The sequence below is a fragment of the Botryllus schlosseri genome, chromosome 12 (assembly GCF_051294905.1).
Source record: "Botryllus schlosseri isolate E-star chromosome 12, Bs_hap1, whole genome shotgun sequence".
NCBI lineage: Eukaryota > Metazoa > Chordata > Ascidiacea > Stolidobranchia > Styelidae > Botryllus > Botryllus schlosseri.
Window position 1 is genome coordinate 12,445,656 of NC_137247.1, and position 17,270 is coordinate 12,462,925.

At 42.1% G+C, this 17,270-nt stretch overlaps 1 protein-coding gene across 1 annotated transcript; it reads right to left on the reverse strand.

The window, feature by feature from the left end:
• Positions 1 to 3,970: 3,970 nt before the first annotated feature.
• Positions 3,971 to 5,248, reverse strand: LOC145452725 (uncharacterized protein F54H12.2-like). The gene has a single exon (XM_080330883.1). The coding sequence runs from the start codon at positions 5,246 to 5,248 to the stop codon at positions 3,971 to 3,973; it is 1,278 nt and encodes a 425-aa protein (XP_080187009.1).
• Positions 5,249 to 17,270: the final 12,022 nt, after the last annotated feature.

Below are 17,270 nucleotides of genomic sequence, written 5' to 3' on the forward strand. Positions count from 1 at the left end.
ACATCATCCGCCCATTGCCACACCTATGGGACGCCTATTGCCACATCATCCACCCATTGCCGCACCTATAGCACGCCCATTGCCGCACCTATAGCACACCTATTGCCACATCATCCACCCATTGGCACATCACATACCACATTCATCTGTGTCACATCATCAAGCGCCACACCTATAGTGCCACATCATCCATTGCCACATCATCACCACATTGATTGCCGCATCTATATTGTGCACAGCGCCGCATCAACCAGCGCGATGTCGATTGCTGCACCTATAACACTCATTACCACGCCAAAACTTACCTTAGCTAGAATCGAACCTGGCTTGGATGGGTATAATGTCACGTCGCTCACCACCAGGCTATTGAGCAAACTACCCGTATTGAGCTGTTTTGAGAATATAACCGCCGATTCTCTCTTAAATTCCGAGACAACATCTTTTTCGAGTTATTACACATAAATGTATGACTATAACAGCTGTGTCATCATTAATTAGTCAATGATTTCGGGGAATTCTGCAAATGCAACTTAATAATACAGATATCGCAACCATAAAGGCCTACGATCACGCAAAGCTCATGCACCGCGCATATTGCCGAATACTATTCCAAGAAATTGACGCGTGTAAATGCGGCACGAATATGGTTGCTTACGATTCCAAGAAGTCGGATCACATCGACAATATGAATTAGAACATTCTAAATATAGTTGCGATTCCAAAAAGTCGGGCCACATCGATAATGGGAATTAGAACATTCTAAATATAGTTGCGTTTCCAAGAAAACGCCGCGCTGGCGTTACGAATTAGAATGTTTAGTTCCGACGTAAAGCAATTCGCATTCTGAAAACTTCACATTTCTATTACAAGTATTGCCATGTGCGCAGAGACGCAGGTATCGCAGCTGAGGTAAGACCAATGTATTTTCGTGTCAATTTAAACTCAATTTAGCTATAATTTCTCGATACAGCATTAGCTTACGCGAATTGTGAACGCAGATTGATTTACGTTGAGATTTCTCCAATAGCTAACGTAATGGTGAGTCCTGCGCGTGGCTATAATGTTAACCGGCAATATAGCCGAAGTCGCACAAATTCGAATGTATACGCAAGTTTTCTGTTAAAGGTAGACTATCTAGGCTCGCTTATTACTCGAATCTCGGTGTGGTTATAATAATTAGCTAGAGCAATAGTTTATCACCTATATTTAAATTCGCTCATTTCATTTCAGATCAAAACGCCGACATCGCATATACGCAATTTACGCTCGGAAAATTTCGCATTTATCACAACTATCGTGCTATGCACTTCACCTAATGACGCAGGTGATTTAGGCTACATTTCCGTATAGATTCGCACTAAATTTGGTTATAATTACGCGGGTATGCACTTCGGATTTGAGATGGATGTTAGTCTATGAATTCTTGCTTTACTCACGACCTAAAGTTGATAAATTGCGAGTTGTAGCAAGCATCTAACTACTGAGATTATGCCGATTTTACAAGTCCATAAGCTGCTGCTTTTAGATATGTGATTTTAATAGCTAGTGCACTGATGCTTTTCCGATAGTGAATTAAATCTATAGCTAAACCTATGTCTATGCTATAATTTATCTCCCATTTTAAAACGCTATGCCACTGCAGGTTGAAGCTATAACATTTCAGATCACTGACATCACATCTGTTCCAGACGGTAGCGTTCAAGGCTACATCTTTGCGCAGCTATATCTATATCGAAGAAGTGTGCCGAGGTCGTATCATTTCAACTCGCTCAACTATAGCATAGATTGTGCCCGCAAAATGCAAATTCGTATTAAGTGTAGGCTGGCTAGCTTCGCTTATTACTCGATGTTCAGTAACGCCGTATTAATGTAAGCTGCGTTTGCCGGGGCTATAGGAACGAAGTCACTCAATACAAATTCCTGGCTCTTGCTAGATGATGATAATATGAAGCCACTACTCCATAAGCTGCTGCTTTTAGATATGTGATTTGCATTATGCCGATTTTACAAGTCCATAAGCTGCTGCTTTTAGATATGTGATTTTAATAGTTAGTGCACTGATGCTTTTCCGACAGTGAATTAAATCTATAGCTAAACATATGTCTATGCTATAATTTATCTCCTAAAACGCTATGCCACTGCGGGCTATAACATTTCAGATCACTGACATCACATCTGTCCCAGACGCTAGCGTTCAAGGCTACATCTTTGCGCAGCTATATCAAAGAAGTGTGCCGAGGTCGTATCAAAGTCGCTCAACTATAGCATAGATTGTACCAGCAAAATGCAAATTCGTATTAAGGGTAGCCTGCCTAGTCCCGCTTATTACTCGATGTATAGTAACGCCGTAATGTAAGTTGCGTTTGCTGTAGGAGCGAAGTCACTCAATACAAATTCCTGTTTCTTGCTAGATGATGATAATATGAAGCCACTAGCCCATAAGCTGCTGCTTTTAGATATGTGATTTGCATTATGACGATTTTACAAGTCCATAAGCTGCTGCTTTTAGATATGTGATTTTAATAGCTAGTGCACTGATGCTTTTCCGACAGTGAATTAAATCTATAGCTAAACCTATGTCTATGCTATAATTTATCTCCTAAAACGCTATGCCACTGCGGGCTATAACATTTCAGATCACTGACATCACATCTGTCCCAGACGCTAGCGTTCAAGGCTACATCTCTGCGCAGCTATATCAAAGAAGTGTGCCGAGGTCGTATCAAAGTCGCTCAACTATAGCATAGATTGTAGCAGCAAAATGCAAATTCGTATTAAGGGTAGCCTGCCTAGTCCCGCTTATTACTCGATGTTCAGTACCGCCGTAATGTAAGCTGCGTTTGCTGTAGGAGCGAAGTCACTCAATCGGGGCTATAGGAACGAAGTCACTCAATACAAATTCCTGACTCTTGCTAGATGATGATAATATGAAGCCACTAGTCCATAAGCTGCTGCTTTTAGATATGTGATTTGCATTATGTCGATTTTACAAGTCCATAAGCTACTGCTTTTAGATATGTGATTTTAATAGCTAGTGCACTGATGCTTTTCCGACAGTGAATTAAATCTATAACCTATGTCTATGCTATAATTTACCTCCTAAAACGCTATGCAACTGCGGGCTATAACATCACATCTGTCCCAGACGACGACGTTCAAGTCTAGATCGTTGCGCAGCTATATCAAAAAAAGTGTGCTGAGGTCGTATCAAAGTCGCTCAACTATAGCATAGATTGTACCAGCAAAATGCAAATTCGTATTAAGGGTAGCCTGCCTAGTCCCGCTTATTACTCGATGTTCAGTACCGCCGTAATGTAAGCTGCGTTTGCTGTAGGAGCGAAGTCACTCAATACAAATTCCTGGTTCTTGCTAGATAATGGTAATATGTAGCCACTATCACCTAACCGAAAGCAAGTCGCTACTGCTGATTGAGATGATTGCTATAATGAACGTAGCGAATATCGCCCTTAAACGTACTAAGCAAACTTTGAAACTATTGATTTTATTCGCATATACATTTACACAATTTCATATTCTTGCTTCAGCTCCTTGACGAAGCGTCGCACGATCGAATCATTCTTGCGATGATCTTCACCGAAGGAATTTGAATAACGTTCCGTACTCCATCCGCGCGCCTTATGGACGATGAAGCTTAGACAATGATGACCGCACGCTCTGGAACGTTTGTGCTGCAGACGCTTTATAGAGCAGGTATAATTTTCTGGTTCTATAAAGCAGGCAATCTCGTATTTCAGTGGCATTAAGCCAAAACTATCGTGAAAATGTGTCTCATCCTCATCCGCGTAAATGCATATCCAGTGACTTCCGATTTTTCGAGCTTCGTCATAATTGATCACGATAGCATAAGGAGGAGGGGGTCGCCTCGGCAGTCGATCGATAGGAAATGTGCCAAGGAAAATATGTTTTGTTGACTCGCAGCACCACAATATTTGGTCTATTTCATCCCCGTTCATAGCACGGTCACTTTACGACTGCTACTGATTTGCAATAGCTTCTGGAATTCCATGAAACAGAGCAAAGTAGTTTCCGCTGTTAGCCCGCCAGCAGGAAATGTGATCCGTAAACTTAAGGTACCACTCTTTTGTAAGTCAAAGCAATCATCCAAATCATCAGGGCGCAAATTATAAACCAGTAGACAGAAACCACTAGCGAACTCTTCAGGTGTTAGGAGTCCTGTGTTTCTCTCCATTGCACCCGTACCCTCAATCAGGTTATGGTAAAGCTCCGTGTAATGACCCTTATCGAAATCTAGCTCATAACCTCCCTCCGGAATCAGAAATCCGTTCAGTTTCAGTTCGAGTCGTTGCATATTATTGTGTATGAAATTATAAGGATTTTTCGTAACATCTCCTTGAAAGGCTTTCGTAGCTACCATTCCGATGATTAGGCGAGAAGGTAGAGTCCCGCTATATAGATTCCCGATATCTATCTGCGTCGTAGCAGCCGCAAATGTTCGGGTGATCAATTTCATGTCGATATACGGATATTTCGCCTGGGCATTAACCATCATCGCTGTCTTCACATCATCGCTGACTCGTACGCTACATAACTGTAATTCCTTTTTCGTTAAGGTGAATTGACCGGTAGCATCTCCCATCATGAAAAAGCTTTTCGGATTCAAGGTAAGCTCAAACTCGAGAGGCACGTCATGTAGGATGTAGCGGTCTTGCAGACATAGTCCGTGATGGATTTTTGCACGTATTTCCACCACGTTATCATCCTTATAGGCTTTACTCCTGTTGTAATATCCTTTGTTAGCCGAGGCGTTAGTTCCACCGATCGTATCCATTTTTCCTAAAGTATCCTTTCTCCATCCTGAGGCCCTCAGTGTGGTATTTTGCACGTCAAGCGGAGTGAATAAATTGTGCAGATAGGACGAATAACACTGTACTTTTATATCTTGTTTCAAAGTTTCGTTAGCGACTTTAATTTGTAGTTGAGAAATCAAGGAATCCAAGATATTATTTACAACTCCAACATCATCATCGGCACCAATTGCTTCGCCACCTTTCTTTAATTGTAAATGAAATAAGAAATAGCTCTCGCTCAAATCGATAAAGTCTTCTGACCCCTCAAAGCGGAATGTTATCACGCTGGAGTTGTTCGAAATCGGCGCTATCTTGATGATTCTTTTCTTTTCAACGCTAGTCTGTGTCGCGGGAATGTGAAATAAATCCAATGAGGGATGTACCCCCTCTGGGGACTGTACATGAATTAACTCCGCCATCTATCAAGTCTCAAGTAACAAATGATGCTTATCGTCGTGTAATATATATTTAATCGAAAATATCTTTGCGACGTCTCTTTTTCGTGATCTTACGACTCCGTCTTGGCATTTTTCTTTTTCTCAGTAAAGAATCGAGAGCGTTCCCAGCGGCTTCTTTTCCGCGTATTTTAAGACTATCGCCGACATTCTCTCCATTAAGAACATCAGAGGCTACTTGCGCACCGGTATGTAGTAGACGCTTCCCGAGTGATTTTGCACCTTTCGAAATTAGGGGCATAACGCTTCTTCCGAACGAACGAAATAAGTTTCCAAGTCCATGACCTCTCTGCACTTTACCCCGAAAAAAATTGATATCACCACCGCTCTGTTGGTGATAATAGTTTCTGAACGCCTCCCGATCACAGCAATAATGACTCCTCATGATGTCTCAAAGCAAGTGTGAGATGAAGAGGTGCGTTCCCAAACTTTATAGCTTCGCCTTTATCATTACGAAGCATAACGCGTATCTCGCTTACTCGCTCCGTATTCAGAGGAAAGAAATATATTTTTTTGAATAGCATATGCTGATATTCATCTATTCCTGTCGTAACGCGGATATTGCGTAGTAGAGGCGCACTCGTATCACCTACAATTTGAGGGGTGATGACATCCGTATAAACTAAAACGTTGGTCACGGACACAGGTTCCCCTTGAAAGTGAATTTTTCTTCGTCTATGTAATCCACCATCTAGGTCTACCTCCGAACGAGCGCCTCCTCTGAGAACGGGGTTTCTATTATCCTTAAAAAGTCTCGGACCGCTAGAACTCTTGTAAGGTCCCGCTATCAAGACCGGACCAGAACCATCTACCCAAATAAATCGTGCTTTTTTTCTGATCGTGATTGATACGCTTCATCAAACTAATTTTATCATGATAATCACCAGCCGGGAAATAATAAAAATTATTATCGCCTTCCGCATCATTCACGTACCATAATAAGCCGTCGTAAGGCTCGAACGTGGGCTGAAAATTATTTTTAAAAGACAACTCGGCAAGCCCTATCTCCCATTCACCAGAATCTATCGGTTTCGCGAGATCGATAGTAAAATCAGACTCGTGTGACGTAATATGAATATATTTCATAATGCAACTCCCCGTCTACGAAAATGCAATACAACACTCGAAGGAGAACTTCGAAAGGGTATTTTCTCACCCTTCTCATCAAGTAGCGATATTTCGACGCGTTCTAGCCTATTTATATTAACAGGGAAATAAAAAGGCTTCGTGTAATATTTCGAAAATGATTTACGATTATTCACCTGTACGACGCGTAACAACGGTAAGAGCCTACCACTATCTTCTTGTGGCTCAATGATATTACAATGAACATAAACGAAATCGATAGTCGGATCATGTCGCATGCGAAAGTTCAAATGAATGATACCCTCGGTGAAAAAATAATTCCACAATGTACAATTAGTATTCGGGAAATGAAACACCAATAACTCCTCCTTCGTTTCCTTATGCATAAGAGCACCGTACAATTCTCCGAGGCGTAGCAAGCTACTATGCCCTATGTCCGTCTCTGGTCGCAATTTGTCGGTTACCTCGTTATGAGGTATAGAGATAGACATACTATGATTTTCAGGGAAACATGTTACTTTTGCATCAGGATTGTCTCTTTCCAACGATCTATACATGTCATATAACGAGTCGTATTCTCCCAATTTAAAATGAAATTTTCTTGTTCTCTTTTGCGATCTGATCCCATACCTATTCTTCGTGATCCTATACTGTTTTTGATAATCCGTAGGGAAGGAGATCTCAGCCAGAGAAACTTCTGTATCTTCCACGTTTTTCGGGACGTCCAATTCAACGCAATAACTCGCTGTTGTATTATCAGGAAATTTATCCATGGAAGCGTTCGAAAATAGCGTGACGTAGCTCATATTTTGAGCTTGGGATTCGGAAGCATATAACCAACGCAAGAGGAGAGCAGTGATATCCAAAGCTCTTTGTTCCCATTCGAAATGGTAAGATTATAGAGAGAGAACGATACGATGACCAGTATGATTACTAGTTGCGCCAAAAACTGATAAAGGTTCCGACTAGACGATATCCTTCTTATCGACCCAGCTGTCGAATCCACTTCCATATCCCAACCAGCGTACTAAATACTGTTCTCGTCCCGCGCGTTTACGCCTTCTTATAATCTTCTCGACACGCCAAGTTTGCGGTTCTTTTACGCGTTGGAGCTCCTCTCTATAAAATCTACCCTGTATGACTTCACCACCGTAATCACGTAAGCGATACATTGGGGGATCCCCCTTTTGGGCGTCTGCGATATAGAAAATTTCCCGTTGCCAGTTGGGTAGGCTGCTTTTCTCAAAAAGATTTCGAATTTTCGATATACGGACGGGTACTCCTACAGCGAGGTCGGGTTGTTTAGCTTCTTGAAATCCGTAAAGTCTTCTCCAAACCGATTCCTGATTAGACGAATTTACTTGGTTTGGGGCCATGGCAATGCTACGATGGTACGTCCTGTTGTAGGAGTAAGTAAAGTCATCGAGAGCGCTCACGTAATTCCTCGTGTTATTTTTTGTGAAAAATCGATACATAATCGCCTTCATAGTACGAATCACCCTTTCGACGACAGACGATTTTAATTCGCTCCTCGTATAGAAATATCTAACTTTGTTCTCCTTTAGATAGTTCTGGAAAGCGCGATTGGTATATTCGCTACCTTGATCGGTTTGTAACACTAACGGTACGCGTTCACGAAACACACGTTTGAAAGCAGAAATCATACTTGAAGCAGTTTTATTTTTAATCGCTATCATCCAAAGGTATTTGCTAAAAATATCAATCACGACCACCACAAAACGAAAACCGCTATTGTACTTTGAAATAGATTGCAGATCCATCAAATCGCTCTGAAACTGAGCATTGATACCGGAGACCACTACACGTTCACGCCTAAATTTCTTACGTAACGGAAAATGAAAAGTATAAGTATCTTGTCCTTTAAGCCATTCTTTTTCCTTTTGCAAATAAGCACCCCTGTACGAGTTGGGCTGTTTCGGATCAAAATAGTCTACGTCTCCCATTCTTTCCCGTATATACGGGGATTAGGCTTACGCTGTCTCTTATAAAGCCAGGGAAACGAAGGTTGTGGAATCCGGCGCGGGCGTTTCTTTTGCGGGCGCTTTTCTTTCGCTACGGGGCTCGCGAGCCCCGTGTGTGCGGCGGGAGGGCGGGCGGTCGCTGCGTCTACGTCTTTTCTCAAGTTTCTCAGTTGAGCAATACCATGCCTATACAGAGCTAGTTTCTCGGAAGCATTCAATGGAGAGCTTTTAATTTTCGATATATGTTTATCAAATTTCTTTTCCCATTCGTCCTTGCTTCGAAATGCAGGGAATTGTAGTTCACGCATTCTTCCCGAAAAGTTTACCCAACAGACTCCCGATGACGGGGATTGCAGCGCCTAATATAGCTAAAACAGACTGCTTAGAAAAAAGTTGCTATTTTATCATAATTATTATACCTGAGAGGAATCCACCCTTCTGTAGCACCCTCCGTTGACCTCTGCGAGTTTTTTGCGCTAGCAATTGTCTGATATCGGATTTGTGTTTTCCAAGCCTCAACTTTCTAGACGGGGAGATACGTACTGTCCCCGAAGCCAAGTTATGAACGCACTGGCAAACGCAACTTAAAAAGTGATTGTTCGATAAAAGTTCTTTTCGCTGTTTCCCTTTAGCGTTTTTCAAAAGTTTTAATTTAACGTGATAGTCGCTCAATCGTTTTCGAGATATGTTACTTCCCCTCTTCGACATGCTGAATGCCCTAAAATCCGCAGCGCGAGCTGTATTTATTCTTGATATACCGTCAACTTTTGATGTGGGAATATCTTGCTGCGAAGACGATAATTTTCGTCTGTCTCTTGCGTCACGTCAACCAGTATGTACGAGAACGGTTTTCGAGTTGCCTTTTTATAAGCCTCCGTAAGGAATCCGGCTTTATCAGGGAACATTTGACGTGAAAGAAAACTGATTTGACTCGCATCACGAGGATTTTTAAATATCACGATATAGCTCGCGCTCAGGGTCATATCCCGAAAGCCTTGACCCCTATAGAACAAATTTTGACAAATGAACACGACACTGATCTTTGCGTGGTGGCTGTATCGAGTGAATAGATCTCTGGCCTCTTTCGCTTCCGTCATCATGTCGTCGATCACCAAGAGAACGTGCCTATTTCCTTTCTGTAACTTTTTGAGCTCGGAGAGCCCTTGCGAAAATTCTACCCCTTTCATTTTATCGTACAACGCCTGATAATTATTATACAGCCATACAATTTTTTCAGGAGCCGGTCTAATCATCTTCTCTGCGTTCTTCACCAACTCATAAGTAAAATAACTCTTCCCGCTACTGCTCGGACCAGCCACGATCATCCGAAACGGAGCATGCAATGTACGTATTCGATCCATTTATTACAGAGATAAAGGCAATGTATGAATTCCATCATCAAGCACAATCCTTTTATAATAACCATAACTCAATGCACTTCGATATTGCTTATACGTAAACATATCGCTCCCATAGCAACGAAAACCACTATTGACGCCACCCGTGATCGACCTATTTTGAAGAATGCCTTTGAAATCTTTGAAAGTTTTGTTGGCCGTTTTTTGAAGCCCTTTCGAGCTGTACTTATCGGTGTCGCCTTTGCAATAATAGGTCTTGGAATTGAGCCCTATAAACCCATCTCCGATCCACTCTTCTTTGAATAAACCCGGTATACGTTTCGAGTAATTGCGAACCTCAATGCAGCAAGCTTTATCAGTTTTAAAACCAACGGGATCTCGTTCAAAATCGCATTTATGCTCTGCACATGCGCGAGCCACGAACCATTTGTCGTGATTTTCAAAAAATTGTTTTTTCATGGAAGGCTTGATGAGAGAATAGATCGTATCGGAGCTTAAGCTTATGTACGCCGAATCAGTATCTGTTTCGAGAAAACCCCAATCGCTATCGTCCAAATACACATGTAGGCAGTCATATAGAAACTGGAGCATTCTCAGCTTGGCACAGCAGAATATAAAGAAGCCCACAATGATTGGGTTTTCGTGACAAATGTTTAGCGGACGCGTAGCTACTTCGAGCAAGCCCTCATCGCTCTTATCAATTTCAACAGCATCGACAAAAAATTTTTTTTCAACGCGCGATGGTAATTCTTCCAACGTAACGTATTCGTGTTCCCTATATTTATTAGGGTTTTGAATAGTGCGGCCAAAAGCACTATTTCCAATCGTCTTCCAGGTCAACGCCTCCATTTCACGGGCCGGATCTTTTGGGAGGACATCGCCTTTGCGACGCTCAGAGGATACCCGCTCAACGAAGGGTGTGAAAACTTGTTTTGGTTCATATTCGACAGCTTGGAATACGCGAGTCACGATCATGCCGCTTTTCAAGTACCATTGAAGCAAATCCGTATTAAACAACTGTTTTTTCGCGAAATAACTAGAGCCCAGAAATTTTTTCGGAAACTTAATATTGTTTTCCTTGGCGTATTCACGCATATGTTCACCGATATCGCACTCATTTACTTCCATATGTTTGAAAAAAGGAGGTAACTCTTCGAATTTCGATTTTAAATGGTCGGGACAATGAATGTCACACTCGATTGCACCGAAAAACGACCCGTCGAGCGTGCGCTTGAGCAACTGCGCCTCAGTGAGATAATAAGCTTTCGTGACTTTACGCTCGAACTTTGAGACAAATTGCGCAATTTCAGGGTCTCGTTTCATATTCGTCCAAACGCACTCCTTCATTCGGATAACGGTATATCCCAATTTTTCCAAATATTCCGTGTTTTGTTTGGTGAGTTCACGCCTCTCGGTGTTCTCTTTATCGGGGAAACAGCTCCTACAAGCGTGGTAATAGCACCCATCGTACTGAAAGATGAGTTTACCGGCGTTCCCGTCGACAAATAGGCGTTTATTTCCGATTCTCACTTGACTACCGTTCCACGCGTGCTGAATTTTGATGTCACGAACGTGACTTTCGTATTCCAACCATTCGCGCTCCGCATGAGTAGGCCAAACGCGCTGTTTATGGAATTTTTTCTTTTCCTCATCATAAATCCACCTTATAGGGTAACCCGTTGGCATATTTTGATTTATGCATTGCAAATAGAGGGCATTTGCGTCATATCCTACTACTTTCTTGACGGTTTTAGCACTGTCACCGTAGCGAAGACTGCGTATTTTCGTTTCATCTGCCATAGCGTATCGTGACGTTATCTGTGATAAACCTCCTACCAAGTTGTTCAGAATCGTTTCGTGAAGGTCAGCATTGGCCTTATTCAGAAGAGTGATATCGTAGCAATCACGAAACATCAGTCTACTCGCTATATTCGGAAGGCTCACGTTACCCTTGAACATATCGATGCCAAGCGTTTTGTAAAATTCGAAATTGTTATTCAGCGCGGTTAAGAAGCCAATGACGTCACCTTCGTTGTAATACCGGAGAAAATCACGGAATGTGGTCATACCCTCGCGTTCCCATACAGCGACGCATTCTGCGTATTGCTCTTCCGTTATATTCGAATTGCGGAACGCGTTGTAAAACGATTCATGGCTCGGTAGCGACGTTTCATCAAGACGCTCGATGCTATCGAGATATTCGTAGGGGAAATAAAATTTTGCGTTTACCCCATCCCCGTATAGCTTCATGTAAGCGTCCAAACTATAACCCGGACTCAGGAATAGCGAAATATCCAGAAATTTTAATCTGTGCGTTGCGATTGTCAAATAGGCGCTGTTCCTTTTCAAAACGAAGAATCCGCTTTCCTTGTACAAGGATTTGATTAGATATTTCTTGCATAAATTCAGATCATAACGCGAAGAATTGAAACCGATTATGGGTATCTGGTCGAGCCACGTATGGAGTCGAAGCGAGATATTATTCAAATAGGATCTTCTATTAGAGGGATCGATCAATTTCCGTTCTTCAATCAAATTCTCAAGTTCGATTATTTCATTGGCAAAAGATTCTCGCATTTCAGCTGAGGCGAGTTCCTGTACGCGATAAATTTCCCCGATCATTTCATCGATTAACGTCTGCGGGCAACCGTCTGATATGAAAGTCTTCGTTTCATTCGTGACGTTATTCGATAAGGAAACTGAGACGGGGACGTGCCGATTAACATATTCTACTTTTGCAGAATTAGCTCTGAGCCCATCCTTCACGAGCATGGATTCAAAGTCAAAACACATACGGTATGGGAAGAATCTCTTTTGTTCCTCAACGAAAATACCTTCGGATTCCAATTGCTCGAATACGGTGGGTTTAGGTCGGTATACCCCGCTGACATATTTCCGTCCTTGAGACGTTGTGCATTTGCGTTTTAGGTGACGCGTTAAATTATCCTTAGTCTTAAAGAAAACTTTACACGATTCACAAAAGAATGTCTGGGAATAAAGTTCGATGTTCGTGATCAGGCAAGAATGTGCACTTTCCATGTGTATATGAACCACTGGGCCGTCCGCTTCAGACTGTCGCAATAAAAATGCTTGATGATCACGTTTTTCATAGACAAGTATCTTTACGTGAAAACATTCCTCAACTTTACTCAACTCATCGAGCGGTACACCGTCATCAATAGGGATACGGTGACGTTCACGAAATTGAGATACCAATAGTCCAACATGCTTCTCATCTCGTTTTTTCTTGATGAAATGGGATAAACAACGGAAGAGGCATAGCGAATCGTTCAGTTGTGTGCCGTCCTGATGTCGAACAAACGTCATAATATGACGACATTTTGTTGCCTCGCTCGATATCGATGCACTAGGGCAGCCCAATAAAACTCGGGGCATTTCATACAAGAAAAATTGAATATGTAATATAGCAACGCAATAAAACTTAGTGTCTGGTCTGGCTTGTCTCGCTTGTTCGTAAGCAGCTGATAGATCGATTTCGTTGATGAAACGGTCAAAGTCCCCGCGTGAAAGTATAGGTCTCGGGAGATCCAAAACAGCATGGGTTGATTGCGGATGAAAATAGCTATGTCTTTCTGTCTCTCGATTATACAGCAAGAAGCCATATGCATAGTTCACTTTGTATTGGCGCAATCTTCTCGGGTATATCGATGACATACGCGCATGAATATCATTCATACCTCTTGCGACCAGACGTACATTGATCACCTCTCTTGCACCCCTCGCAACCCTCCTGCTGTTAATCCATTCGGAATCGATAATCGAGTTGGAGTGCGATTGCAAAACCTCTGTTGCGTCGTTATCAAAACCGAGCGAGTCATCGATGATAAAGCTAGCATCTTCCTCGTAGCGTCTTCGACGAGCCATATATTTTAAGCTATATTCTGCAAAAATACACATTCATAAATTTATTCCGTATTTCAAACGCAATTTACACTTGAAAGCTTCATAAAGGAACAGAAATTTGATATTTTCTAAGTTACGCAGTTCATCGGTGCTGGGAGCAAATTTATCGATATCTTTAAGCACGTTTTTTGCTATAACGAGAAAATCTTTTTGCCATTCCCCGTATCCTTCCAATGAGACCATTTTTCGCCAAGTAGCAACTCTCTTGATATCATCATCAACGAAACCTTCAAAGGTAGCGGTCGTAGCATCTCGCGTACGTCTTGTATCTCCCGAACCATATTGTTGTAACAACATATTTAGATCTTTACCACAATTATAAGGTTCCATAATAATCTGAGAAAACAAATCAAATATACCAGTCATTGTACTGTCGTTTGAGTTCATCGAATTTCGCATAAAATTCACGTGCATGCACATCGTTTTCAACATAAGAGGAATCGCTCTCAAATTCGGAATCTGACGGTATGAATGTACGACCAAATATATCATGTATGATTTTACGGCGAGCATGCTTATTCATCTCAGGCAAATAGCAAGGATAACACTGATTACCAAAGCGAATAATGACTGTGCTAGACTGAAACATCCCACCCAAATTGCGTAACATAACATCACTGCCATTCTGAATTTCAGATACGAGCCAAAACGACGACGGCTTTACTTGTCCGTAAGCAGACTGCAAAGGACCGCGATGAACGTACATAATGGCTTCCTGCAACATCTTGTTATCGAAAAATAAAGACCCGCAATTGCGCATCACTGAAATAGATTTCTCGGTACTGTGAAATTTGAATGCCTCTAGATTCGGATGAGAAGGATATAGGAAGTTGGCGATATCATCAGAGAGCAACAAATCGATCAACACTTCTTTCCCTGTTTGATTTTTGCCTTCTATAAAGAAGTGAGGCGCAAAATATTTCTTATGCATATGACCCTCCATTAGAGTGATAATGAACACAGCACGGAGAAAATTAGGGCTCCGTTTTCGATCAACGAACAACACCTCCTCGATATTCTGCTCAAGAGAACGGAAAAATAGTACACCATCATCAATCATAAGTAGAGGGTAATCCAAATTATAAATCAGACCATCAAACTTTTCCTCGTCCAATACGTTATTAGCGATACGACGTCGCTTATTGCGAAAAGGGGACGAATAAACTCTCCATGGGGCGATGATCGGTGAGTGAGGCGGGCTTTGAGCACTGGTCACAGCTGTCGAGTTATCAGTACTCTGTGGAGACATAAATTGAGCACCAACTGGTAGTATGCTCTTATCGAAGTCGAGTCTGCGCTTAGATTTAGGTTCACTTGGTCCCATCACCGGTCGTGCTATACCGATATTGATTGGAGTCATCACGTCAGCTGAGGGAGCCTCATCAGATTGCGCCACTGCCTCATCAATAATTGTTACGTCACCATCACTAGCTTCCGCCTCTTTACTCTTTTCAGCTGCAATCGTAACTTCGATCAATTCTGCATCGACATCGGAATCGAAATCACCAATCGGTAATGTATCTGCTTGATTATCAGGAATCATAGTTGTTGATTCGCTAACTACGTCGCTTGCTTTCTCCATTGTCGACATCCTTTTTGCAGTATAGTTTAGTTCGTATTCGAGCCTCTGTTATATAGTGAACTACATGCGCTTTGCACGCGGAGAGCGCGTGATTGTACTCGTGGCATTCTTACTAGCATTCTAATTAATGATAATACGTACCAGGAACGGATATGAGGTACGTGTCTTTTTCTGTGAGCAGTAGACGTTCTAATTTCCGTGATATGACCTCGGGGCCTATCATTCGATCGGTACCAAGCACATTTTTCGATGGTGCATAGCTCAATATCTATATAAAGCATACTAATCATGAGAGTATATCAATTTGGATAGCAATGTCGAACATTGATCAAAGCGATTCGCTACCTAAGCGTAGTGTGGATCCTACAAATTATGCTGCATTAAACTGCGCTTGCATCGGTACCACAAGTAGCATAGATATAAGCGAAGATGAAACTCGGACGGGTCCCATTGAACAGTACCAAGCTATGATAAATAACAGAGGAGAAAAGATTTATGAATGCTATGCGAAGCATAGAGATGTAACTGTCTCCCCGTTGAATGACCCCGTTTTCTATAACATGGTACGCTATGCTCGTAGACTAAGCACATTTATGCGGTGGCCGGATAATATCAATACCTCTGGAACCGAGCTCGCAGACTGCGGATTGTTCTATTTGGGCTATAAGGATCATTTAAAGTGTTTCTCGTGTGGTGGGCTGTTTCAAAATTGGTTGCCGTGCGATGACCCCTGGCTCGAGCACGCAAAGTTTTATCCTACGTGTCCTTTTCTCATAAAGCGCAAGGGGTTACAATATATTCGTAATGTCTGTTATGCGACACCTAATATAAGAAGAGGTTCGACTAAATTTGATGGCGAGGTGGAATTGCGTAATGACTGTTGTACTTATGTTTGATATTTCTTTTCAAAGAATGAGTCTAGCAATCCGTGGAGATACTATTCTGGCTCAGGGGCCCTATAGAAAAGACTTGTATCTTTTTAATGACATCACAAAATTACGTATCGAAGCTTCGAATGGAGCAGAATTGACCTCGGATCAACTCTTTGTACATTCCACAAACGGGACCATTCAGAAATATCGAGCCACTCTGAAGCATGAAGGAGGTCTGGTCGTTACGTATACTCGCGACGGGATCGAGCATTATCAACCTCTGAATCCAGCTGACGAATTCGTCATCTATTCGCCCAGCGTAGTTGTTCCTAATCCCGACCTTCCGCTCGTATCGTATATACTACAAGCCAACGATCGCTACATCAAACAAAACGGTCAGATCGAACGCAAGAACTCGGATCGCAGCGTCGGATGGCAGCAAAGCGGTGTACCTCGAAACATCAACCGATCTGGAGGATTTCAGCACGCGAATCGACGCAATAACGATCAACGATATCATTGATATGCTCTTTTTTCGAAATAAAATCGTACACTATACAATGCTATTTCAATGAGACTGAGTAAAGTGTTAGAAGATACGAAAAGCGCTGAATCGTATGAAATGTGGTGACTACGGGGATCGAACCTAGAACCTAGAGCAAGATAGTTGACTGATTCCTCTGTGATGACGTTATGAAATCTAGTTCAACGTTTAGTGTATTACGCGAGAATTCATATTCTCAAAAGCAGCTCAGTAAGCATAATCATGACGGTGTGGCAATGGGCGTTATATAGATGTGACGCTTGATGATGTGGCTTTGATGACGTAGCAGATGATGTGGCAATGGATGCTGATGATGTGGCAAGGGGTGTCCTATAGGTGCGGCAATGGGCGTCATATAGGCGTGGCAATTAGGGCGACGTGGCCTTCTGGGATTGGTCTGCGTATAACCCAGCTAACTTCACTACTTATAGCGGCTCGATTATGACATTGCAATTACCGTGCGCTATCAGCAATGTGTTTTAATTGTTTTTATCATAGTGTCCTATATGGTGTCGACACAGGCAAATCTCACGCCTCAGTGAAATCGTATCACGTCACACTTTCCATTTGGCTACAGGCAATTTGACGGTCATATTTGACCGGCTTGTCGAGCATTAAATTTGGTAAAACGGGTATCA